This window comes from Thrips palmi, unplaced genomic scaffold (genome assembly GCF_012932325.1).
Source record: "Thrips palmi isolate BJ-2018 unplaced genomic scaffold, TpBJ-2018v1 HiC_scaffold_4, whole genome shotgun sequence".
NCBI classification, from domain to species: domain Eukaryota; kingdom Metazoa; phylum Arthropoda; class Insecta; order Thysanoptera; family Thripidae; genus Thrips; species Thrips palmi.
Genome location: NW_023144631.1, coordinates 7555895 through 7581153, shown reverse-complemented (window position 1 = coordinate 7581153; position 25259 = coordinate 7555895). Strand labels below are relative to the sequence as shown.

The 25259-nt window shown below is 62.7% G+C and overlaps 1 protein-coding gene across 1 annotated transcript; it reads left to right on the top strand.

Annotated features, from left to right (window-relative positions):
• Positions 1 to 5284: 5284 nt before the first annotated feature.
• On the top strand, positions 5285 to 23654 carry LOC117649577 (ankyrin repeat and death domain-containing protein 1A-like). Its single transcript, XM_034392465.1, has 15 exons — positions 5285 to 5513; positions 7067 to 7188; positions 8775 to 8873; positions 8963 to 9061; positions 16469 to 16672; positions 16767 to 16964; positions 17573 to 17671; positions 18242 to 18340; positions 18446 to 18544; positions 18665 to 18760; positions 21100 to 21166; positions 22923 to 22994; positions 23083 to 23232; positions 23308 to 23436; positions 23528 to 23654. The coding sequence occupies exons 1-15, from the start codon at positions 5285 to 5287 to the stop codon at positions 23608 to 23610; spliced, it is 1845 nt and encodes a 614-aa protein (XP_034248356.1). The 3' UTR covers positions 23611 to 23654.
• The last annotated feature ends 1605 nt before the right edge of the window (positions 23655 to 25259 follow it).

Below are 25259 nucleotides of genomic sequence, written 5' to 3'. Positions count from 1 at the left end.
CTGACCGAGTCTAATTACTCCACCAGTCAGCCCCTTCCCCTTTCCCGCCCCTCCCCCCGTCCTCCCAGGGGCCCGGTCCGCCGCCGCCCCGCGCGCGATGCAGCAACGACCACCGGATCGCGTGTGTGTCCCCAGTCCGCCCCAGGCCCGACGCAGCCGGTGCGCTAGCTCGGCCAACAACGGTCCGATACAGTGCGCTTCGAGTTCCAATTAGCGGACACCGCAAGGATCGCGCTCTGCGAACGGAACGGCGCCGGGACGGGACCACACTCCGATCACGTGGCAACTGACGCACGCATCGCCAGAATCCAGGCCCGCTACGGCGAGTTCAAGGAGGACGGCGACGTCTTGGCCTACTTGAGGGCGATTGGCCAGAATGTAACTGGACGCCTCTAAACAGGAGGGTTTAGGACAAAGAGCGAGGGGTGAATCACAAGCGTACTCATGTGTACAAATTAGCCTGTACTCAGTGTACTCACAAGTTTAAAAAGAGCAAAATTCGCTCAGTTTTTACACGATTTGGCGTTGTGTGTCATCTTAACCGTTAAAACAAGCCAAAAAAACGTTTAAAATGTGAAATTTGTGAGTGTTAGAAGGTGTATTCACCCGTACTCATGTACTCATGTGTACACCAGAAAGCTGAGTGATTCACCCCTCGACAAAGAGACCAATAAAATTAATGTGACCCAATTTTCTTTTTAAATTTGGGACGATTTGGGACGGGCCCAGCTGGGGGAATGAGATAACCCGGGAACGCATTTGCTCCGGAACGAGTCGACTGGGACGAGTTGTCCTAGCTAGACCCGTTCCATAGCGGTTCCAGCCATCTCTCCTTTAGATTTTGGCTCATGAATGCGCCAGCAAGGAGAGCCTCGGTTTCCTTCTGCTCGCGGGGCGGCGTGGAGGCGGCTTGGGGGCGGCGTGGGGGCGGCGTGGGGGCGGCGTGGGGGCGCCGCGAACGGTAAGCGGAACAATGGCTGTGCCTGCGGGCCCTGCGAGTGTGCGCCGGGCGGCCGGGCGCGCCAAGCGCCGCGCCGAGCCAGCAACAACCCTTTGTCTGTCCGATCGGATTCATTATTCACCGCGGAGAGTCACTTCTCTCCTATTTGCGTGTAATTTTGCACACCTGCCAAGCCGCACCGCTCGTGCTGTGCGTGTGTGTATGTATGTATGCGCGCGTGTGTGTGTGTGTGTGTGTGTGTGTGTGTGCGCGTGTGTGCGTATGTGTTTGCCCACGCTGGCTGCTGTCGGTCTGCGGGGGATTACGTGCGCCCTGTTTGAACACCAAGTAGTGACCGGACTAGGTCCGAAGTCAGGCAGTCGGCCGGGCGAGAAGCTAAGCGAGCTTCGAGGCAGAAAGGGCCAACGGGATAAGTCCGCAGAAGCCAGCCCGAGCAGCCAGCCCGAGCAGCCAGCCCGAGCAGCCAGCCCGAGCAGCCAGCCCGAGCAGCCAGCCCGAGCAGCCAGCCAGAGCAGCCAGCCAGAGCAGCCAGCCCGAGCAGCCAGCCCGAGCAGCCAGCCAGAGCAGCCAGCCCGAGCAGCCAGCCCGAGCAGCCAGCCCGAGCAGCCAGCCACCTGTTTGGCGGCGGCTCGACGGCGTGGTGGCTGAGAGACGCCCGCAGCGCACGAACACGAACCTCCCGGACAAACAGGGCGAGGCAGCCCGGCATCGTTATTCCGTTCCAGCAGCTTTCCAGGCTGCTTCCAGCACTTGCTGACTCCCAGTGGAGCGCCCAATTTGCGCCCGATTTTCCAGTGCAAATTAAATCTCGTTGCCCCGCCGCCGGTGTTTCTTTTGGGAGCAGCATGGCAAGCCCGCTCCTCCACTCTGCGATGCCCCTCCCCCCTCTTTCCCCCGCCCCTCGGGCAGGCCGCTTATATTCGCGTCGCAGGGGATGACACAGATTGGCCCGGAGACGACGGGGCGGGCTGCAGCGACCCGGCAGACGCGGCACACGGCACGGCGCAGCTTGTTTTGGATCCCCTTCCTTCCTGCCTGCCTGTCCACCCTGGCGTGAGCGCTGGAGGGGTAGCGGGGCTGGCGGAGCGCGCCGCTTCGCAAGAGAGCCCCTATCTTGCTGTCCGCCTGTCTGGCTGTCTGGCTCTGGCCTCCCCGGCCCAGGTCCCAGCACGCGCGTGGCACCGCCAGGCAGCCAGGCAGGCAGCCAGGCAGGCAGCCAGGCAGGCAGCCAGGCAGGCAGCCAGGCAGGCAGCCAGGCAGGCAGCCAGGCAGCCAGGCAGGCAGCCAGGCAGGCAGCCAGGCAGGCAGGCAGGCAGAGAGGCGCTCCGGGACGCGCTGTCCGCCATCCGTCTTACTGAGGGTGACCTCCCGCTCGGGGCTCGCGAGGCTGCTCGAGGCTGCTCCAGGGCTGCTCCAGGCTCCAGGGCGCCTAGGCTAGGCGCTCTCCTGCATGGTGTGCTCCAGCCGCCCTTTGAACCTTGAACCCGTTGCATCCCGATGTTAATCTTTCCCGTCCGCATTCGCAGAGTATAGAAAAGGCCGCGACCCGGTGGGGACTCGAACCCGTTCCTCTAGTCCCGCGCCCTGACGCGGTGCCCACTGCGCCGCGGGAAGGGTAGCAAAGGAATGATCCACGAGAGGCGTGCTGGTGAATCGGGCGCGGCGGCACTTGGCACGACGGCGAGGGCGGTGTTAATGTCGTCGCGACGCGTGATGAGCTGCCGAGGACGCCCCTTCACCGCCCGTCGCCGCCCCTCCGCCGCCCCTCCGCCGTCCTTGTGGAGTGGGCGGAGACGCGGCCAGATTCCGGGCGGCAGGAATTTTAATCGCCCGTCAGCACAGCTTGCAGAGCTTGCCGTGCTGCAGCGACAATGAATCTAGCTGAGCAAGGCGCGGCGAAGCGGGGCAAGGCGACGAAGTGGCGAGGCCGGGCGAGGCGCGGGCGTGGCTCAAGCACAGCGACAGAGCGACACGGCGAGGGAGAAGGGTTTTGCACGGGGACACCCACACAAAAAAGAGGAAGGAAACGCCGTACAATGTTACACGCGACAGTGTTGGAGGCCCCGCCGCCCCACCGAGCTGGCTGTTCCTCAGGTCGTCCAGACGTCCGCACACGGAGCAATATCTTCGCCAGAGGGAGAGGGGGAAGGGGAGGGCCGGAGAAACGCGACCCTTGGCTTCGGACACTCAGGTCCGAAGAGACGAAGAGTGTTTTTCCTCTCGAGGCAGCCCCGTCAGATTGAATGTGCCACCAGTGGTTAGGACTCTTGTTTTTCAAAATGGTCGGGAACTGGGACTAAAAGCACAGGCTTGCCGTGGAAAGAGAAATCACGAGGACTGCTATTAGTTCACCCAGCGCGGTGCGTCTGTTTAGCTAGGAAAGTTACTGGTGCAGTCAGTGGCGCTGCTGCCGGGCCCGGCGCGCGTCCGATCCCGCTGCAACTCGCTGGATTGCTCACGAGGAAGTTCCGACCGCCCACAGTGCACTACCACCAGAGTGCTTCCAGCCAGCAACACGACGCTCGGCGAGGCCAGGCGGGGCCAGGCGTCTGCCGCCCGCTCACAGCAGCCCACAGCTGCAGTCCGAGTTGGGGTTGGCGGGTTGCGGCCTCCCATCGCCAGGCCCGGCCAGCCTCGCCAGCCTCGCCAGCCTCGCCGCCCCAAACGAAACATCAATCATTGAGCGCATGGAGCGCCGGGCACACTCTCGGAGTTTCTTTTTTTAGGCCCGGCCAGAGTGCACCAACAACCAACAGCCATTCCGACCTGGCCTGCTGAAAAGTCCTCTTGACGTACAGATGCATTATACTAGAGTTTACGTGGAACACGCCGCTCGGCCGCTCTGGCCGCTCGGCCGCTCTGGCCGCTCGGCCGCTCTGGCCGCTCTGGCCGCTCTCCATGCACGCATGCGTGCGCGCATCCGTCAAACGATGCGTCGCAGCGTGCGCAGCGTCCGGCCCGGGGTTTGTGGTTCGTCGAAGAGCTCGGCATGAAAGAGTGATTCCCGGAAACCACGCCGCCCGGCGGTCGCCGTCCCCAGGCGGGCTGCTCCCGCTGCACGCGCTGCCAACGCCCCGTCCGCAGAGCCCGCCCTTTGAGCGAGTCCATTTCCAGGCAACTGGACAGCGCTCCATTCCTGTTAGCGCGTGCGTTTTGCGGTGGAGGCCGTGACCAACCGCGACGCTGTGGCCGGCGGCGTGGCCGGGGGCGCAGCACCGCGTCGACGCCGGTCGACACACTCTGGAAAAGAGAAACAGTGCGGCGGGTGTTGCGTGCGCGGCCCGTCTTTAACAGACGCGCTTCCCTTCCCCTTCCTTTTTGGATCGGGCGCGGCAGAGTGGCTTCATCAGAGTGTGAATCGGCAACCTAATTCGGCCGCCTCCGTTCGCAGAACGAATGGCGCCACCGTCGTGCTTGACAAATAAAAACGCGAAAGAGAAACGCAGTCTCATGTAACACGTGCCCCCCGGGGGAAGGGGGGGGGGGTAAAATTATGGCGGGCACCGTATTGGATGACGTACCCACCAGCTTGCCCCCTCCCCCGTCCAGCTCTTATATCACAGCAATTTTTTTTTGGACCAATCAGACAATGGGCTGCATGGTCTCTATATCTCTCGCTCTCCCACACACACTCACCACCACAGCCGGCTGATTCCGAAGCTTCCTTTCGTCGCTCTGTCTCCGTCGCACTCATGGGGCGCCCCCCAAGGCTGCGAGAGAGACAGAGCGACTCTCGGAATCAGTCGGCAGATGGCGGAACTAACGCCAGTGCTTCGGCTGCGGACGTGGTTTGGCCTCGCCGCGCCGCCGCGCCCCTCCACCTCGCGTCCTTCGTCGAAGTGTGTGTGTGACATTGCTCGACTTTTTTGTACCTTCACTGAGAGTCCTTGAAATCTCATCAGGGATATGGACGCGACGGATGAGGCTCTGCTGCGAGATTGAAGTGCACGGCCTGAAGGGGTGGGGGAGGGGGAGGGGGGAGAGTGAAAACGCGGCCCTTGTAAGTGGCGGCCGTGCTCGCGAATCGAATCGATTGGGCTTTTGTTCCTCTCGATCAGTGTCTCGCGGCAGACGGAGGCTGCGGACTGATTCCGAGGGTCCTTGTCTCTCTCGCACCTGAGTGGGACGCCTCATGAGTGCGAGAGAGACGGAACGCCGCTTTGACATGGCGCGCACGGCCGGGCAAGGATAAGCCCGGGCAAGGATAAGCCCGGGCAAGGGCTGGAAGGATGGATGCGGACCGGCCCACAGTCGTTCCGGAACGAGAACAACGAGAGAAGCGGTTTCTCCAACCCTCGTCTTGTGTTGTTGCAGACTGGAGCCATGGACGACCGTCAGCTGCTGGAGCCGCAGCGGCTGGACCAGCACCGCCTGGAGCTGGAGGAGCGGCTGTCGGACGGCGAGGCGTACGGCTCCAGCTTCGCGGCCTTCGGCGCCTCGGCCTCGGCGCTCAAGCAGCGCAGGGCCACCCTGGCCGTGCTCACGCCCGGCGCCGACCCGCCCAGCGACGAGGAGGCCGTGTCCGCGTCGTCCTCGCGGCGCAGCAGCAGAGGCGAGCTCTCTCATTTGTGTCGGAATGGTTCATCAAAGCCAAATCCGAGTTTGCTGCGGTCGCCTGCCTCGGCCGCCCGGCGCGCGGAGGTCGAATGCGACCGCGCTTTTAATTCGGACCGTAACAACTTCAGTCGAGCCGACTCGCTTCTGGCCTTTTGTCGTGGTGGGGAAAACGGCGCCCTCGTTCGGCGCGAGGGCTGTGCAAAGTTCAGACACATGCCGAACTTTGTGCATGCCTGCCGCGCCTGCCCGGGCGCGGTGCCGCGGTGCGCGGTCGAGACCTCGGCGCGCTATTACCCAAACATGACCCGGCCCGGCCCGGCCCGCCCGAGTGCTAGAGCTCTTTGGCGCCATAAATCGATAATAGGTCGGGACAAAGGAAGGGGTGTGTGAAGAGTGCCCTTTGTGGCGACACGAGGAGGGCCGGGGCCGCCGGGGCCGCCGGGGCCAAGAGGGCGTTCGGACAAAAAACCCCGGCAGGCTTAGCTCAGCCAAGCGGTCTTTTGTATCAGATCCACGAGGGGTAAATACTTTTGAAAGGATTTAATAGCGGACCCGCAGGTTTGGAAATCAGTTCACAGGTTTCGGAACCCGAAAATTTTCCTTTCGTTTTCATGGCACCCACACCTTGCCGCGGCGGCTGGGGCTGAACCGCATCCCCCTCCAGCAGACTGATTCCGAAAGTCGTTTTCATGACTCTTTTTTCTCGCACCTCGACGGGACGCCCCATGAGAGCGAGAGAGACAGAGCGACGAAAACGACCCTCGAAATCAGCCCGGGCCGTGTTCCCCGATTTACCGTTCTCCTTCCGCCCGGCCAATTTATGGCTTCCCTTTTTAATTCGCCCGCTGCGAGTCACCGGGCCGTGCCGGGCCGCGCCCCGATTCCCGCGCTTCAGACAGGACGAAACAGGCAGACGGACGGACGGACGGACGGACAGGCAGACAGACAGACAGACAGACAGACGGACGGACAGACAGACAGACAGACAGACAGACAGACAGACAGACAGACAGACAGACAGACAGACAGACAGACAGACAGACAGACAGACAGACAGACAGACAGACAGACAGACAGACAGACAGACAGACAGACAGACGGACAGTACAAGCGCGGCGAGTCGGAGGGGCTGCCTAAGTGTAGGGCGCTCCCTCCTGTCCGCTCGCTGCCGCCGTGGCTGCCGCCCACTCCGATCGTATCTGCCGCGAACGTCGACTGCCACACTGTAACGAGGGGGCAGGTGAGAGCACGTGCGTGCCGTGCGCCGTGCGCGCGAGTGGACGTGTCAATAGCAGTGGCGGCCGCTCTGTGCTGTCTGCTGCACTGTTTGCCGTTCGACGTGCGGCCTCGTTCTGGGATTGCGGCGGATTGCGGTGTGCTGCCGGAGTGTCCGTCCGCGTGCTTGACGGGCGCGCGGACGACTACACTGCCACGGCCGGCCACGGCCCCGTCCACCACCCGACGTTGAAACAGTACAGACAGAACAGAATCCTGCTGAGACTTTGGTGCTTTTGCCGAGAGTGGTAACTCTTTTGTTTCTGGCCGCAGCCGTGGTGTCGGCGACCGTGCTGAAGAACGACCTGCTGCTGCACGAGGCCGTCATCAAGAACGACCCGGACGCGGTGCGCAAGATCCTCAAGGAGCCCGTGGACGTCAACTGCAGGAACAACGTGAGTAGTGCAGGACGAACGATAATCCAACCAGGGTCGAGCTCAGATTGGCTTTTAGCACGGCGTTGCATTGCGCCAGGTGCTGGGCGTGTGCCCGAGGAAAGCAAACTGCACAGTTGGCGACCGAGTGGGGTGCTGCCGGGTGCTGCTCGTGGTGGTGTCGTGCCATGAATGCACCATTTGGAGAAGTGCACCGCACGATGGTTGTACCCACCCCGGCAGGCTTCACGTCGGGGGTACGTTCACGTTCAATCGCGCCAGGGCTGTACTGTACCCTCTTCCGATCGTATTTTAGAAGGGCACAACCATCGCGCGACAGCTGTACCCCCGACGTGTGGACTGCCGTGGGTACAACCATCGCGGCTGTACCCCGGTACAATCATCGTGGGGTGCATCCATCGTCCCACACCGGTGCTGGTTTGCGGCTTCAATACGCACGTCAAAATCCCGAAACTCAAACGAACTTACAAACCGATTTCCCTCTTGGGCTGTACAATCGAAACGCGTTCAAACTTTGGCGCGCAAAACTTAGGGCGCGCACCGCGTGACGGGCGGCCGCCTGGAGTTGGCGCCCCGCCTCGCCCCGCCCCGCCCCGCCGGGCCCCGCGCCCAGCGCGCGCGACACGCTTCTTGTTTTCTTTTTTCCGGTGTTTTCCAGCAGCTGGCAGGCATTGGTAACCAATTTCCGGCTGCTTTGAGCCGCCCCCCGAAATGCATTTACCTCGCTGACTTCGGCCGGTCGCCGGGGGCGGCCGGGGGCCGCGGGGGTGGCGGCGGCTGCTGGCGGTGGCGGCTGGCGGCGTGGCCGCTTGACGCCCTCGGCGTCGTAGGGACGTAGTTTATGGCGACTGGGAATATGGGGGCGGGGGCGGCGGGCCTGGCGAGCGTGAAAAGAGGCTGGAAGTGCCTGCAGGACGCGGAGGCCCCCCCCCCCTTACAGCCGGGGGCAGCACGGTGCGCGGAGATAGGCACCACCGGGCCGCTGTTAATAACGATTTTGCCGCGAGGGGAGGAAGGGGCTCAGTTTCAACACCGCGGCGCTCTGGATCCGCCTCTGGGAGACTCTGCTCGCGGCCGCCGCGGCCGCCGCGGACAACGGATGATCCGGCTGCCGATAATGAGCGCAGAGCGCCGCGGTCCTGCCCCCCCCCCCCCCCACACACACACCCAAAACCCACCACAGCCAGTCGGAATGCGCCGCCCCGTGGCGCGCTGCGTTCTGCTGTGCTCCAGCAGACCGATTCCGAGAGTCGTTTTCGTCGCTCTGTCCCTCTCGCACCCATGGGCCGTCCCGTGTAGGTGCGAGAGAGATAGGACGACGAAAATGACTGCCGGAGTCAGTCTGCATCGCGACCACCGTCGATTCCAACGCCGCGGCCGTCCTGTGGACTGATTCCGAGAGTCGCTCTGTCTCTCTCTCTCCCTCACCTGCGTTGCGGTGCCGTTCTTTCGCGACTTCTTTTTGCAGTGGACGGCCGGGGCTTTGTGGCGGCCCGGCCAATACACAAGTCGTGGCCGCCAGCGTGGAGGAAGGGGCGGGCCGAGGACGGAGGGACGTTTCAATAATAAACTTTATTCGTTTGCAGTACGGCCGCGCCCCCATCCACTGGGCGTCCTCGCGCGGCGCCACCGAGATCATGGACATGCTCATCGCGGCCAAGTGCGACATCGAGGCCAAGGACAAGGTAGGCGACGACGCCGTGCGTGTAGTCCTCGGCGACGTCCTCGGCGACGTCCTCGGCGACTCACCCAGCCCCTCACCTTGCTGTTGCAGTACGGCATGCGTCCGCTGCTGATGGCGGCCTGGCACGGCCACAGCGACGCCGTCAAGATGCTCATCAACTGCGGCGCCAGCGTCAACGCCACCAACAAGGTGCGAGCTGTGAGGCGGCGACCACCAACCAGGCCCACTTTGCGGAGGGATTACTCGAATTATTTCGCGGCCTCGGAGTTAGCACCAGCGGGAAAGGAAAGGGGGGGGGGCACTTTACCCCAGCGCCGTGTTTTCGGCATCGCGTCCAAACTTTACAGCCGCCCGACCCGGCCGGGCGGGTCTCCCCCAGCCATTCCGAAAGATCGTTTCGCCGCTCTCGCTCTGTCGCACCCCCGCGGCACGCGCCAGGAGTGCACGACAGAGATAGAGCGACGAAACGACTCCTCGGAACTGCTCGGCCGGCTGACCTTGCCGAGTGCCGGCAGTATCCTTCGCGCTTTCGGCCGGAGCATCAGTCCGGGCAGTCGGCGCGGCGGGCCGGGCAAGCCCCGGAGATGGCGCGCCATGGCGGTGGTGACGAGTCCTGGGTGCGAGAGAGCGACGGAGACAGAGCGGACAATGGCCACGGCCCACTACTAATGATGATGACACTCCAGCTTTCGTAACGAGGGACTGCACTGGCCTCGACCGGCCTCGCTGCAAGGGGCAGCTCTGCCTCTCTCTCTCTCCCAACGGGACCCCCAAGAGTCCGACAGAGATAGCGAGGACGAGGACGAGGACACGACGACTCTCTGGAATCGGTGCGCAGGCAGCCTGGCGCCCGCCGACCGGAGGCTAGGCCACCCGGTGGACGCGCGTGCTCGGCGGGCCGGCCTACCCCGGACTTCGCAGGCTGAATGCCCCCGCGCCACGGAGCGCTGCGGAGGGGAAGGGAAGGGGGACTCTTGTTGCGCGCTCTCGGCACTCCACTGCCATCCGCGCTGAAGGCTGGGCCGTGAGCAAACACAACACTGCGCCTCGCCGTGTGCACTGTGTGTGCACTGGAAGCGGGAACGGGTCAGCGGTGAGATGCCAGCGGAGCGTTCCATTAATGCAGCCAGAGCGACGCGGAGAGTGATTACCCTGCCGAGCTCTCCCGCCAGAGTCCTGCTGCACGTAATTTCGTAAGTCTGACGGCCTCTTCAGCCTCTTCTTACAGATGATAGGAACAATTCCACCATCACGAATCACAAATGCTGTGATAGGCGAGAGGTTAGAGACGTGTTCAACAAATATTAAACAAATTAAAATTAACATTTTAATGTTACTGCCTCACGCAGTGTGGTTCAAACCCGTGACAGCAGACGGTCTCAGGTAAGAGCCGTGGTGGTCTAGAGCGTCTAGAGTGTTGAGGCGACGGTTCTCCATGCTGGGGTCGGCGGTACGATTCCCCTAATTTCTTACCAAATTTTAACCGGGTCGGGCGAACCATGTTGCTTCAAGAACCTGCCTCACGCCATCCCGTTGTCATGGCCCGTGGTGCCCGAGAGCGAAAAGGCGTGTGATTTCGGTGGTGGGATCCTGGGATCGATTCCCGACATTTCATTCCATTTTCCTCCCGCTGCAACTCAAACCCGTCGTCCAACACTCGGGTAGACGTTTGGCGTGATAGCGTAGTGGTCAGAGTCACATTAACCTGGCCACTATACCGGGTGTCTAAAAATCAATCCGCTTAGGCGGGTTGGCCTCGGCCATGGCCTCGGCATTGGAGCGATGGAGTATATGATCCATCAATCCAGCCACCCGATGTGTGGTTGCGGGTGGGGCCTCTTTGATTCGTCGGGGAGGCGATGATAAGTCCTTTGAAGCTGGCCCTTGATCGCTGTATCTTCGGTACGGGAGCGCCGGGCAGCAGGGCTATCTGTGGTACTCAACCAACCCCGTGAAAACAAAAAGCTCCCACCAAAACTCTTCTCTGTCTGAGTCTCTCTCTCTCTCTTGTCTCTCTTTCGTCTTACTATACGTCCCGCCTATCACGAGCTTCACACTGGGTGCTCCGACCCAGCTGTCTGAGCTTAGGGCCCTACTGGGACCCCCGGCGAACGCTTGTGTCGCCGACGGGATTAACCCAGGTACCCGAAGCACCGGTTCCCATCCCGAACACTAAACTAAAGCAGGAGGCCTCTCTATTAAGACTAGGGAGGGGGTGTAGAGTTCCATATTTTTCTTTCCATTTTCAAATGTCAAATTTCTGGAAGCTCAAAGTACATAATTGCGTCTGGAATGTTTGTACCAATGTTTTGAAACTCGTCCTGGGTCCGCCCTGGCCCTTCGCTCACGTCCGGCTCGGCGAGCCCTTTCCGTAGACACCCCACACGCCGGGGTGGCGGTGGCGCGGCGCCGAGCTGCCGGCACCCGGGCCGCGTTTACAGCGCGCTTGCGCCGCGCTTACAACGCCGCGACCCCCAAAGTAACGGGGCCGGCGGGGTGGCCTTACATCGGCAGTGCGGCGAAGGGCCGGGCGAGGCGGCGCGCAGCCCGGCGAGGAGGTGGCCGCACGAGCCTACGCGCCCTTCGACTACCCCGCCGCCCCCGCGCCGCCCCCGCACCGCCCCCGCCGGCCCGCGAGGCAGCCCTTCGCATCCCTTGGCACGGGCCCTCGGTCCTACGCCCTGCCGGCCCTGCCGGCCCTGCCCTACGCACTGCCGCGGCGCGGCGCCACCCCCCGGGCCTCCCTCCCCACGCACTCGGCGCTACGCACAGCGCGGCCCCCACCCCTGGCCGCCCCACCGCGCTTTGTCTCTCCTTTAAGCTCGCCGCACCGCCACGGCGCCACGGCGCCACGGCGGGCGCGCCGTCCCCATTTTATTAGAGCGACCCCGGTCCCGGTCCTGGACGTCCTGGACCTGGCGGTCCCCGTTATTGTGCGCGCTCGTTTTGTCCGCCGACATTCATCGTTTTAGCAGCATAATAATATCCAGCCGAGCGATTATTTCGATGGAAAAAGAACACGCAAAAGTGTGTTCGCCTTTGAGCGACACGGGCGGAGCGAGTCGCCGTGGCGTGCTTCGGTCTCTCGCAAAAACTTTTCTTGCACGAATATAAATACTTTGTCGGTCAACTTTGTTCGATGGGCTGAATTCGACAGCTGCAATCGAAAAGTCGATACCTGTAACCGCAGGTTGCTACGACCGATACCTTGGGTCGGCGCGGACAGAGCAGGTCGAGCAGGTGCCTCGCTCCATCACCGCGCCGTCCCGGCCGCCCCGATGTCCCCCTTATCAATGCCCTCCCCTCCTCACTTCCCTCCTGCTGTCCTGCTCGGCGCGCCCCGCCGGCCTAATTCATATTTCCCGGGCCAAAGTTTCTTGGCGACGGCCGGGCCGGGGGAAAAAGAGGAGGAGGTGAAGAGAGCTCCGTCGGAGAGTCATCATCACTCAACCTGTGTTCCGCGGTGGGACCCGCGGCGGGGTGGCGGCGGCGGGCAGGGAGAAGCCCATGCCTCGTCCGTCCATGCCTCTTCCATGCCTCCGTCCATGCCTCGTCCATGCTCCTCCATGCCTCCCCCGGAGGGCGGTGACGTCACGGTCCACTCCGGCAGGCAGAGGCCGACCGAGACGACGACCCAACTCACGGCCAAAGTTTGTCCGCCACGTCACCTCCACTCTCCGGCCACACCAAGAGGACCCGGAGAACCTGGAGCAATACCGGTGATGAGCTCCGCTTGCCGCCGGCACACGGGGTGGCGGGGAGGGGAGGGGAGGGGAGGGGAGGGGTGGGGAGGTGGAGGGGTGAGGGAGGGGGAGGGAGGGGGGGGGGGGGGGGGGGGGGGCGGGGAGGGCGGGGAGGTGTGACAGACGCCACTCTTCATTGACTTGGAATCAATATGCCATGAGCCACTCCCCCAACAGTTGACCCTGGGCGGGCTTGCCTTACCGCCCTGACGACCTTCCCAAGTACTCTTACCGCCTTAGCTCACCCAAGTACTCTCACCCACCGCCTTACCTCGCCCCAACCTGTCCCAAATTCTTTTAAGCGGGGGTTAATAAAGCAAGGTAAACGAGAGATGCGACACTAAGAAACGCAGAAACAGTAACGCCGCCTCCCGCGCCGCCGCCGCCCGCCGCCGCCGCCCGCCGCCGCCCGCCCGCCGCCACCCCCGTGGCGCACATGAACACGAAAATGTTTTCATTAATGTTGTTTTTGCATAAAATTTGCACTCCATCGCTGCTTTGCTGGTTGGCTGCGCGGCTGGAGGCCAACCCGCCCCAGAGCCGGCCGGGCGGCCGGGCGCGCGGCGGTCCAGTGATGAAAGAATAAAGAATAAGGATGTCGGGCGGGGCGGGGCGGGGTGGGCTCGGTGCCCTTAGAGCCCTCGGCCCGGCCCTCGGAACTCGGAGCCGCCAGTGCTGGCAACACGAAGTGCCCACCCGCCCTGTCACTCGGCGTTCGCTCGCGGGGAGCGACGCCTCGCGTTATTGGCACGGGGTTGGCGAGGTTGGCGGCGCCGGCTGGCTGTTGTAGCCGCGGTGGTGGGGGAAGGGGGAATTACCATTGGTAATTCGGCACTAAGCAGGGAATAAACCTCGCGGAGGCAAACAGCGCCGCCGAGTACAAGAGAGAGCTCCGCGCGCTCCGCCACGCGGCGCAGCCTTGCCTCGGCGCTGCCTGCGTGTGTCCCCTATTCTTTCCATTCCTCTGAAAGGAGCAGTCGCGGCCTTATTGAATTCCACGGCCGTCCGAGAGTCCAAGGCATCCGCCGCATCATTTTTGCAGACTGCTGCAATGAGAATGGGAGGGAGGCCCGGGGAGGCCGCCGCCTTGGCTCGTGTTTGCTCGCGCGCCGCCCCGCCTCGCCCCGCCACGACATGACGTGCCACTCTTTTTGGCGGCAGCATCATCCGCGGCATGCAAAATGGAGGCTCGATCCATCCCCTCCCCTCTTTTCCGTTTTGTTGTCACAGGTACGGCACGGTCTGGACCGGGCCAGGCCAGACTGGAGCGGACTGGAGCGGGGACAAGGCCTCGCGTTAGAGCACGAGAGGCAGCCCTCCTGTATAATCTACGACGACGGGTTGGGGGAAGGGGTGGGAAGGGCAGGTAAGGGAAGGGGAGGGCTGTGGACGCGGATCGGGCGAAGCGGCGAAGCGGCGAAGCCCAGAGGGATCTGCGCACGGCCGCTGTTCGCACTGAAATGCCTGGCCGCCGTGCAAATTCATTTTCCCCGAACCTACACCCCAAAAAGCCGTTTCTTGGGCCAAGAAAATTGACTTACAAAACGTGGATTTCCTTTAACATTCAAGTAAATTTGCTGCATGGAAGTATATTATCGTGGCGCAAGAAACGGCTTTTTCTTGTGTATCTTCCTCCTCTCCAGCAAGTCGGACGGGCCGACAGCAGCCGGGGAACGTTTCAATCGAATGAGGCAAATAAAAAGGCAAAACAGTGTGTGGACAGGCGACTCGGCCGTGGCTGCCCCAAGGGCTGCCCTGCCTGCCCTGCTGGCCGATGCTGGCCGATGCTGGCCGATGGCGCGCTCGCAGTGCTCGCACAGGCATTCGGCCAATAATGGCTCGGCTCCACTCCGTTACTGGAGAACACGCTCGTATCGGCGAGGCCGCCGGTCCACGCAGCCGACTGATTCCGAGAGTCGTTTTCGTCGCTGTCTCCACTGTCGCCACTGGACGTAGCGCCCCATGAGAGTGCGAGAGAGACAGAGCGACGAAAACGACTCGCGGAATCGGTCTACGGTCCCTCATGGCTAGTCGGGCCTGACTCGGACCCCCCGCAGCCTCCGTGGACAGAAAGGGGGCGGGGGGCAAATTGGTCCACGCGGTCCAACCAACGCCACCTGCTCGTTGGCGGCAGAGCACGCCTTTGTGGCGGCCTGCCCGGCCTGCCCGGCCTGCACGTGCCGAGCGGCCTCTGACCGGAAGTGGTTCCGGCCGGCCTGGGGGGGGGGTCGACAGAGGCTGCGCAGCGCGCAGCCGTCCGCTTAAAGCTGCAAATGCTCCTATGGAGGGAACAATGCAGGGGGCTCGTCTGAGTGCTGCCGCCTTGCCCGGCCTTGCCCCTGGACCCCTCCCCCTCCCCCCACACGGTGTGGCTGTGCAGCCCGCAAAGACCGCCCCGTCAAGGGGCTGGACGGGTCGGGCCCGGGCAGCCGTGCGATTCAGACGAGCGGCTTTCCGCTCTGTCTGTCTCTCTCGCACCCTTACGGAGAAGCCCCATGAGTGCGACAGAGCCCTCCCAAATGGCTCGGCAGGCCGACGTGTTCCGAGAAAGCCCCCCACTTCCAGTGGCGTGGCACGGCGCGGTCGGCATGCCTGTCGTCCACCGTGGGTGAGACGCCGCGACGCTCCGGGTTCTTGCATCGCGTCGAGAGCGGACGCGCAACGGAACGGAACGGGACGCGGCGGCCGTTCGCGCTTCGCCGCACGTGACTGCGGCTCAAGGCCGAGGCTCTGTCTCTCTCGCACTCATGGGGTATCCCGTAGGAGTGCGAGAGCGAGAGCGCGGGCGAGGCTCTAGTGGAGGCCGAGGCCCAGCGGCTGATCTGGCCGGCCTCGGCCACGGACGCCACGCGCCACCTCTACAACACTGGCACGACTTTCCGTTGCGTTCCGCTGCTTTTCGCTGCTCTCCGTCTGTTAGTAGCGAGCCAGCCGGAATGGCCTAACTCCGCGCCGTGCCACCAGCCGCCAGCATCCGAGCGCTGCATAAATTATGTCGAGCATCCTCTGCTCTCCGCCGCGCCGTCCGTCCAACCCGCCCGTCCCGTCCGCCAGACTTTATCCCCGCGCTTCTGATTGGGTTTCGGCACACGCCAAACAGAAACCCCATTATAATCTGCCGTCGAGTGAATAGTTAACGTCACAGGCCTAGCAACATAAGCTCCGTTTTTCGATGAACTTTTAGCATCGTCGTAAGAAAACTTAAGGTCGACGAAAACCTGTTTTTATTTTCATTTTGGCGCAAAGTATTGTGACAGCACTGAGAATTTCCTGAAATGACCTCTCCTCGCCTCGCTCTCCCTCTCCCTCCTTTACATGTGTCCTCGGAATAAGTTCCCAGGAGCGTAGTCTGGCTTTTTCCGCCTTGTTTACCGAGGCTGATGCTGTTTAAGTGCGACTCTGGGCCGTGTCTCTCGCGCGCCGGGCAAGGCGGGTGAGGCGGGCTCGGCGGGCACGGCGGGCGAGGCGCGTAGCAGTGCAGTGGAAGGGCCGCCAGGACGAGAACGAGCAGTTAGCGCGCGGATGCGCGAGTAAGCCAGACACCGGCACGGCGAGGCGTGCGAGCCACGGCGAGGCGCAACATTGCAAAACTTGTGAGAATGATGGCAAACGAACCCAATGAAAACAGTTGGAAGAGCCGCGGAAGTCTGAGGGTTAACCCGGGGATGAGGCACACTGCAAACAACAAGACTTCTGTTTGCACTAAAACAAAATCAGTTCTGAATCCGAGAGCATTTATTCACGTTTCATCAATAATCCCGGATTGAAAACTTTTTTTTGTTTATTTTTTTTTTCAGAGTAGACTGGTATTGACGTCTGTGTTTTCAAAACGAGCTTTCCGTGGTTTCTGCAGAAAGCGCTGACGCTGCTCATGTGCGGCGCGCGCAACAGCAGCGTCTCGGTGGTGGACCTCATCCTGCAGACGCTGGAGGAGCCCAACCTGGAGGCGGCGGACAGCGAGCAGCAGACGGCGCTGTACCACGCGGCGCAGGGCGGCCACGCCCCCGTCGTGCAGAAGCTGCTGCAGGCCGGCGCGGACCCCAACACCAGGAACAAGGTTGGATAGTTAAATTTTCTTTAAAAAAATTAGCTCTTCAAAACAGAAAAAAAAGACTTTGGTTGTACTTGAACCTGGCCGTTGTCTCCCGCAGCAAGGCCGCAGCCCGCTGCACGTGGCGGCCGAGCAGGGCCACCTGGACGCCGTGCGCGTGCTGCTGCGCCACGACGCGGACGCCGCGGCCGTGGACCAGGACGGCAACACGCCGCTGCACGTCGCCACCGAGAACCAGCAGAGCGCCGTGGTGCAGGAGCTGCTCAGCCACGGCGTGGACCCGGACGCCGAGAACGCGGTGAGCGCTCTGTCTCTCTCGCACCTATCGCCCCTTGAGTGCCAGAGAGATAGAGAGACGAAAACGACTCTCGGAATCAGCCAGCTGGCGGTCTCGCTCGTCTCGCTGGCGGCCGACGCGAGGCGCCGCCTCAAGAGGAAGCGGACGCGCGCGAGCGCGGAGCGCGGAGCGACCCATTTTTATTGTTTCTCTTTGGAATTCTTTTCTCTCGCCCTCTGCCATTCTCTCCCAGTGGAGAGGAAAACCCCTGGCCACCCTTTCGCCTTTCGCTCCGTGTTTACAAAGGCTTTTACGTCGCCATCGGCCTCCGCGCGGCACGGCCGAGGCACGGCGCCGTACAGCCCCGGGACGCCGGGCCAGCACAAAGACACCCCCCACCCCCGACATGTCGCGCGCCAATCCGACAAACCACCTGCGCCGCGCGCCGCCCGCATAGGTGCGGCTTGGCCCGGGTTTGGCCCAAGTGCGGAGACCAGCCGCGCCTCTGCCTCGATGCGGGTCTGGCTTGGCGCGTCTTCGGCGGGGACCGTGTTACCCTCTGTTGTTGTTGTTGTTTGTTTGTTACTGTTGTTGTTGTGTTGTGGTGACGCGTCGCCTTGCTGTTGCAGCGGGGCTACACCGCGCTGCACTTGGCGAGCGGGCTGGCGTGCCGCGGCATCATGGAGTCCCTGGTGCAGAACAGCGCGCAGCTCAACAAGCAGGCCAAGGTGGGCACCGCCAGGGCGCCGCCGCCAAGCACCTCCCGCATAACGGAATGTACTTTTTAAATAAAATGTCAGAGGGGAAATGCGGCGGGGCGAGGCGAGAAAAATGTGTCGGTCGACTTGCCATAAATTTAAAATATCGGGTGGAGATAAAAAACAAAACAGGAATGGACGTGACCCCCTTCATTAAGCCGCCGAGTCTGTGTATGGGGGTGGCGCCCTTGTACTACACGGCACGGCGCGCACCGCGGCACCGCGGCTCGGTGGTCAATATGGAAAATAAATGGAAAGGGAAGGAAAATAAGAATGTCGTTAACTGGTGGGTTAGAGGGGGGGGGGAACCACCTACACACAATCCCTGGGGAACTCACACCGCTATGGCGGGGGCGTGCCGTGGGGAGCGGGGGCCGTGCTGTCGAACCAGGTGGGGTGGGGCCTACCTGGGCCCTGGGCCTGCCCTGGGACTACACCTTAAACGGCAACGCCGATGAAATCACGCTCACCGCATGAGGAAGGCCGAGCTGGCTTTTAATTTGCATTTTCATTCGCTTCCACTCCAACCTCACCTCGCAGGACGGCAGCTCGGCCCTGCACATGGCGTGCCTGCAGAACCAGCTCGTGTCCATCGAACTGCTGATCGCCAAGGGCGCTGACATCAACTCGTTGGACGTGGTGAGCAAGTTTAATCTATTTTCGCTGCCCTTTTACTTTTTTCCTCCATTTTTTTTTGAGTGAATTAAATGACACGAACGCCATGTTTTCCCTTCCCCGCGGCAGCGACTGCAGTCCCCGATGCACATCGCCGCCGAGCGCGGCTTCACGGACGCGTGCAAACTGCTGCTGGCGGCAGGGGCCGTCATCGACCAGAAGGAGCAGGTACTTGCAGCGTGTCGTTTGCGTCGCTCTGTCTCTCTCGCGCTCGTGGGGCGTCCCTTCGGTCCCTTCGGTGCGAGAGAGACGGAGTGTGCAGCGCCTCACCTCCTTGTTGCCTCGCAGACCGGCAAGACGCCGCTGTACATGGCGGCCAGGGGCTCCTTCACGGCCATCGTGGACATGATCATCAAGACGGCGCGCCTGGACTGCCCGGCCGCGGTGAGTGGCAGTGCAGTGGACGAGTCGAGGCGGCGAGCGCCTGGCGGGGAGGCCGTGCCGGCGCGCAGCCACGCCGCCCCGCTGCCTACCCGCCAGGCTGCAGGCTGGTTCCGAACGCCTCGTCGCTCTGTCTCTCTCGCACTCACGGTGCATCCCGCAGAGCGCCGCAGAGCGCCGCAGAGGTGGGAGAGAGACAGAGTGACGAAAGCAGCGATCGGGATGGCTGCTGCTGCCGCCAGCTGCCGCGCGGTAGGACGCAGCCACGCAGCACGCACCGCCATGGCGCGCCAGTACACTGCAGGCGTATTAATTGTTGACGTTGGCCAAAGACTTTGCATTTCTCTCAAATTTCTCTCTAATCGCGACAGCTTTACGGGACGGTAAGTGTGGTGGAGCAGGCGAAGCAGGTCCTCGATTCGGTGGCGGCAGGGGCGGCGGGGGCGGCGAGGGCCGCGTGGGGCGGCTGTTTCAAACGGACTTCCGTTGGCGGCGGCGGGTTGGTTCAGCCGGGGCGCGTTCGATAGAAATGGTGGCTCTGGAGCGAGGCGAGGCGAGGCGAGGCCGGGTCCGGCTGCCAATAGAGACACTGATCTAGGAATAGTGACTCGGTCCATTGGCCCATTGCCGACCCCGGCGCCCGCCCTGGCCTGCCGGTGCGGCGGCTGACAGGGACAAATGCCCCCGATGTGGGAGAGAGATAGCGACAGCTGCTGCGACCCTCCGCCCCCCGCCAGCACGGCCGGAAAGGCTAATGTTGCTTCGGTTCGGCTTCGCTGTGCAGGCTGCGCAGGCTGTGCAGGCTTTGGCAGCGCGCGCATCGGTCGGGGCCGGGAGAGACTGGAGAGAAGCAAGTACGACAGGCTGATTCCGAGCACTGCTGCCGTCGTTCTGTCTCTCTCGCACTCATGGGACCCTCCGTACAGGTGCGAGAGAGACAGCTGCCGGAGAGGAGAGCGAGCAGCGCGCTTTGTGACGGCATCCGCGACCACTGATCCGCATCGAGTCGCCATGGCAACCTGTGCAGTGTGCCTCCTCCAAGGGTAGCGCCACCACCTGCAGCAGGTGTGTCCCATCGACCCGCGCGAGAAGACAAGTTCGTCGTGTTTGTGTTGGTCGTCGGCTCGGGAGAAAGATCTTGAACTCGCGGCGATACCCCGCACCCTTGGCGCCGTGCAGGAGGAGTATTTTCTGGCCAGCCCCGCCTGCTTGCTTCCGGTTGCCCCGGGGCTTCACGCTTGGCTGAGTCCGACTCAAGTCGCGCCTGCCGCGGCCGGCCTGCCTGCTGGCCTGCTGGCCTGCCACTCGACCGCCGCCAACTTTGCCCCGACAATGGCGTATGACGGCGGCCGCGCCCCCGGCTCATTCCGTCCCTCTCGCACTCAGGGCGCGTTCCGCAGGGGCGCGAGAGAGACGGAAACGAGCACCGTTCGTGCTGCGCGCCCCATGGCGCCGCGTGGCGCCGCACGCCCCGACTGTTGTGGCTGCGGTCCGCGCACTGCCGCCATGCCGCCGTGCCGTGTGCAGAGAGACCGAGAGAGGCAGAGAAAAACAGGAACAGGCAGAGGCAGGTGGAGAGAGACAACTCCGGCGAGGTTTTGGCGGCAAAAGGGAAAAGGGACAACGCAAACCAATGACGACGCCCGCTGGAGAGAGGCGGAGAGATGAAGAGATGGCGCTCGCGTCGCTGCTGCCGAAGAAACGCTTGGTTAGGTTCCACGCCCAGTTCCACGCCGAATTACCGCGGACCGATTCCAAAAGCGAGCGGCCTCGCTCTCTCTCCCTCGCACTCCCATGGCGCGGCCCCTGTGGGTGCGAGAGAGACAGCCCCGGGACGCTAATCAGGCACGGCGCCCTGTTTTGGAGGGTAAGCCCTGCTAGGCGGGGGGGGGGGACTGTCAGTGTAGCCCATGTGTTTACCTGTTTGTCCCTGGCGGGCCGTGGCGGGCCGTGGCGTAGCCGAACATAAACACGCGTAAAAGGGGAGACCGATAAAGATTTGGGCGTCGGAATGGGCCGCAGCATCGCTCCGATCGGTCGTGCCGAAGACAGGCAACTGCCAATAACGGGAGATTAATAGAGAGTGAGAGGGAGTGAGAGGGAGCATGACAGAGCGCGCCCAGGGCCCGGGGCCGGGGCCCGGGGCCCGTGGCCTGCCGTGGCCGCGAGGCTTGCCGCATCGTTAACACCACTTTCTGTTTGACGTCTCTGCCGCAACGCGCCGCCACCCTCGCCGCGATCAAATAACGACGGGCTGCCTGCCTGCCTGCCTGGCGGCGAGATTCACACGGCAACTCGTCATATCTTTTTTTTATTATTTTTTTATTTTATTTTCATTTCAGAGCTTTGACGAGGCAGCGGTGTGCTCGGCGGATCGTGGGAACAGCGTGCCGCCCCGGGCGGATAAAGGTAACACAATGTAGGCCTCGCCGTTGGCGCACCGCACCCGAGGGGTACCTCACTTCGAAAACAGGTGTACACTGACTGGTGACTATACTCAATTTCCACTTTGACTAGACTGAAAATACCACGAAATGCGTTGCAAAAATACTAAATGGGACAAATTTACGTGGTTTGCCGATTTCAGTGACTAGACTGAAACAAGGCAGTGACTGGAGTCAGGGGTGTACACTGACTAGACGAAGTGAGGTACCCCTCGACCGCACCGCACGATGCGGGGGCGCGCCCGGGCGGCAGCCAAAGATTCGCGGGGGGCTTTGACCGCCGTGGCTACCCCTCGCCGCGTGACGGCGTCACAGTGTCACGGCGTCACGGCACGGAGTAGCGGCACGCCATAGCGTTGCACGTCGAGCATGGCCAGCCCTAGGCCCTAGGCAGCCCTAGGCAGCCCATTAGCCACGGACGCACCCCGCTGCATGTCACAGCGCGTCCCCGCCCTCCAGGCGCTCCAGGCTGAACTAGGCTGAACCCGCGAGCAACGCTTCACCGCCACTCCATCTCCGTCGCGCCCGGTCGCACCGCACCCACAGGGCGTCCCGTTGAGGTGCGGGAGAGACAGAGCGACGAGGCTGGACGAGGCGCCGCTTGGAGTCAGCCTGCAACAGCCCGGCTGCGGCCATCCCGCCGCGCCAGCCGCGCCGAGACAATGCTTTGTAGCTGTCTGCCGCGCCGCGCCGCGCCGCGTCGCGCTGTCCGGCTCGGTTCCAGTGGTGCTCCAGCTGCTTCGGTCTGCAAAGTTCAGCGGCGGGGCGGCCGGTCTTAATTACTGCGGCGGCGTGGCGTCGGACGCGCACAATGCCGCTGTTGTCGGCTCGTCGGCCCGTCGGCCTAGACGTCGCCCCGTCGCCCCGTCCGCCGCGGAGGCCTCGGCGGCAACCGGCAGACAATCCTCGTGGACTCTCATCCGCCCCTGCCCCCGACCCGCCCCTCCGCCACTCCGCCAGGGGTGAACCAAGGCGCTCGTGTGCGGCGCTTTCAACTTCTGAGCGACTTATTTTCCGCTTTTAAATGGTTAGGGGGAGTGGTCCTCGATGCTCTCTGGCGCCGCAACCGCCCCAACTAACTCGCCCCGCCCCGCCCCGCGTTTAAGGCATTGTGTTCCGGTTGAGAACGGTGACGACGCGGCGGGGCGGGGCGGGGTGGAGCGAAGCCAGGTGAGACGGGAATCGCCGACTTGGCCACGACCCGACCGACGCCCTTCCTTTTATCTGTCGTCCGCGACGCGAAAGGTTTTCATCGCCGCTATTTCCATTATTTCCCGGCATCGATCTGCTCCGCTGCGCGTCGTGCGCGTCGTGTGCGGTAAAATGGCGCTTCTGCTTTGTTTTCGCTTCGCTTTGTTTTCGTTCGCTTCTTCTTGCTGCTTGTCCGTATTTTGGCATGGGAAAAGTAGATCTCTAGAGAGAGGGGCGCCACGTCACTGTACAGGTGGAGGTGGTTCAACACTGCCATTTCCATCGGTAAGTTTGCTGGCAACTCCAATGCTCCCTGAGAATGCCATAATTTGGCGTCCCAGAGTCCTTGGGCTCCGGAGTGCTAAATTTTGGCAATCTGTGAGAACAATCCGGGCTCAGAGGTCCAAATTTCAGCATTCGAAACGGCGAAGGACTGGCGCGGCGAGCAAACTCCCCGATGAATGGCAGTGAACTGGCTGTGCCACGGCACGGGTGCGGCCCCCGAAGTGACGCGCTCCTTGGTGTTGCAGGCGCTGCCGGACTCGGCGCCGCGACTCCGGAAGTGGCGGCTGTCGGTGAGGGACGGCCGCGGGCCGCAGGTGGTGGAGGCCCTGTCGCTGGAGGCGGGGGCGGTGCGGGGGCTGAGCGGGGCCAGCAGGCCGTCGGAGGCGGCGGGGGCGGCGTGCGGAGCCGACAGACGTCTCCCCGGCCCCGAGGAGGCCGCTCGCCTTCTCAAGAAGCTGGCCCACAAGCAGCTCAGCCCCAGCGACTGGAGGAAGCTGGCGCGCCACTGGAAGTTCACAGACGACCAAGTGCGGGCGATCGAGCACCAGTACACGGGTGGGTCCCGCTGTCTCCGACGTCTGCAGACGGATACTGTGTGCAGCTTGATGACGATGCCTGCTTTCGACACAGGCCCGGCGAGCTACCGGGAGCACGGCCATCGGGTGCTCCTCATATGGCAGCACAGCTTGGAGCCCGAGTGCAACTTCCTTAGCGAGCTCGCCGACAGCCTGGCCGCCATAGGCAAGGAGAAGCTGGCAGGCAAGTACCCACCACAACCACACCGGAAGTAGTGAGGACAGACTTCGGACTTGGGACTCGGACCGCCAACCACCGTGTCGACTTGTTGCAGATTCCCTGCGCAGGAAAATGGAGAGCGGCTTGGAGTCGGGGGACTCGGATGCCCCCCGCTGCGCCTCCTGTGCCCTGACGTGAAGGGCGCGGGGGCCGGCGCGGGGCAACCCGACGCGGATCTGGACCACGGCGTCGAGGACGCGGCTCGGCCACGCGGCCACCGCCGCAACAGAGGCCGCAGCCACCGCCCCTCCAGGCCGGCCAGTGAGTGTGGCGTGTGCCGCTGGTTCGCCGACGGCCGCGAGGGGCTGCCCGTCGACGAGGACCACCAGGACCACCAGGACCACCAGGACGGCGCGGCAGGCAAGCCAGCCGTGCGCCGGACGCACTCGCTGGCCCGCGCCGCCCGCGCTGGCTCCCGGAAGGGCCGCTCGGTGGACGACGGCAGCGAGGTGTCCTACGATGACGCGGCCCTGGCGGTCCACCCTGCCGCACCTCGCCGTCGTGCCAGCTCGCAGACCAAGGCCGCCATCCACAGGTCGGCCAGTGGGCGTCTGCCACCGACGGACACCCCAGGGGCGCAGGAGCCGCGGACCGGCGGCAAGGCTTCTCGTCGAAGCCGTCGCCCCCAGGAGGAGCCCTGCTCGGCCGGCTCCAGCACGGAGGAGCCGCGTGAGAGGCGCGTGCCGCCCCGACGGCGTTCCGGGAGGCGAACGAAGGCGGCGGCCTCCACGACGCCGGACGGGGGCGGGGGCCTCCCCCAGGATAACGGCCCCGATCTGCCGGGGCCACCAGGAGCATGCGCGGCTCCGGGACAGACCAGACGCACCATGTCCCTGAGAGACGCCCCGACCCAAACGCCGGGCGCAGGTGCGCTGGGCGCGGCCCCGGTGGGCACGGCCTCGGTGGGCACGGCCTCGGTGGGCACGGCCCCGGTGGGCACGGCCCCGGTGGGCACGGCCTCGGTGGGCACGGCCCGGTGGGCACGGCCCCGGTGGGCACGGCCCGGCGCGCGAGGTCGACTGGAGACTCCAGGGCCCAGCGTTCCGCGGGGCCTCTCCAGAGACGCGCTGAGAGCGCGCACGCCATCCTCCCTGGGCAAGGCTGCTCCTACCAGCTTCACTACCGCACTGGACTTTTGTAGGCTCCAGGCCAGGCTGCCGGATGTTGCATTTTCTATTTTCGTTATTTATTTTAGTGCTAGAGACGAGCTGAGTCTAGCTCCGTGTCAATTTTGCAGTGGTGATCACTGTTTTCCGAATCCGTACTTCCAAATTAGATGTACGGCCTTAACGATAGAGTTGCACTTTTCGATCTTCTGCCTTTCTGAAATTTTGGGACACCATAAGTACTAAAGTATTATAGTATTACAATAGCACCACGGCTAGCTACTAGCAAGAACATAGTTTCAGTTTGACTCAAACTACGAGAAAAGAATTATTGTGTGGTAACTCTGCAGACCTTCTCACAGACAGCTGTCAGTGCCAAAAGGATTATTCAGTAAGTGTTATTTTTTTTGTGAGACCTCATGATTACTATTCATGCTAGTGCGTACTCTGTGCTACCGGTCTACAATCTTCTCAAGGGGAAATCACTGTGAATTTCAGTGTACAAATCCAATGAATTTCAGGTAAAAACTACTGAATTTTGAGAAGAATTTCAGTGAATTTCCATAAATTTGGATGAATTTTGATGAATTTTACATGTTTGCTGTGCAAATTTGGATAGAGTTATTTCCCCTTGAATCTTCTCAATCCACTGCTCAAACCACTTCACGTCTGTTCTGCTAA

Excerpts from the sequence above, each read along its gene's own strand:
- LOC117649577 (XM_034392465.1), top strand. The coding sequence starts at position 5,285 with ATGGACGACCGTCAGCTGCTGGAGCCGCAGCGGCTGGACCAGCACCGC. Across the intron at positions 18,341-18,445 it reads ACATCAACTCGTTGGACGTG|CGACTGCAGTCCCCGATGCA; the intron begins GTGAGCAAGTTT and ends TCCCCGCGGCAG. Across the intron at positions 22,995-23,082 it reads ACGGCCGCGGGCCGCAGGTG|CCGACAGACGTCTCCCCGGC; the intron begins GTGGAGGCCCTG and ends CGGCGTGCGGAG.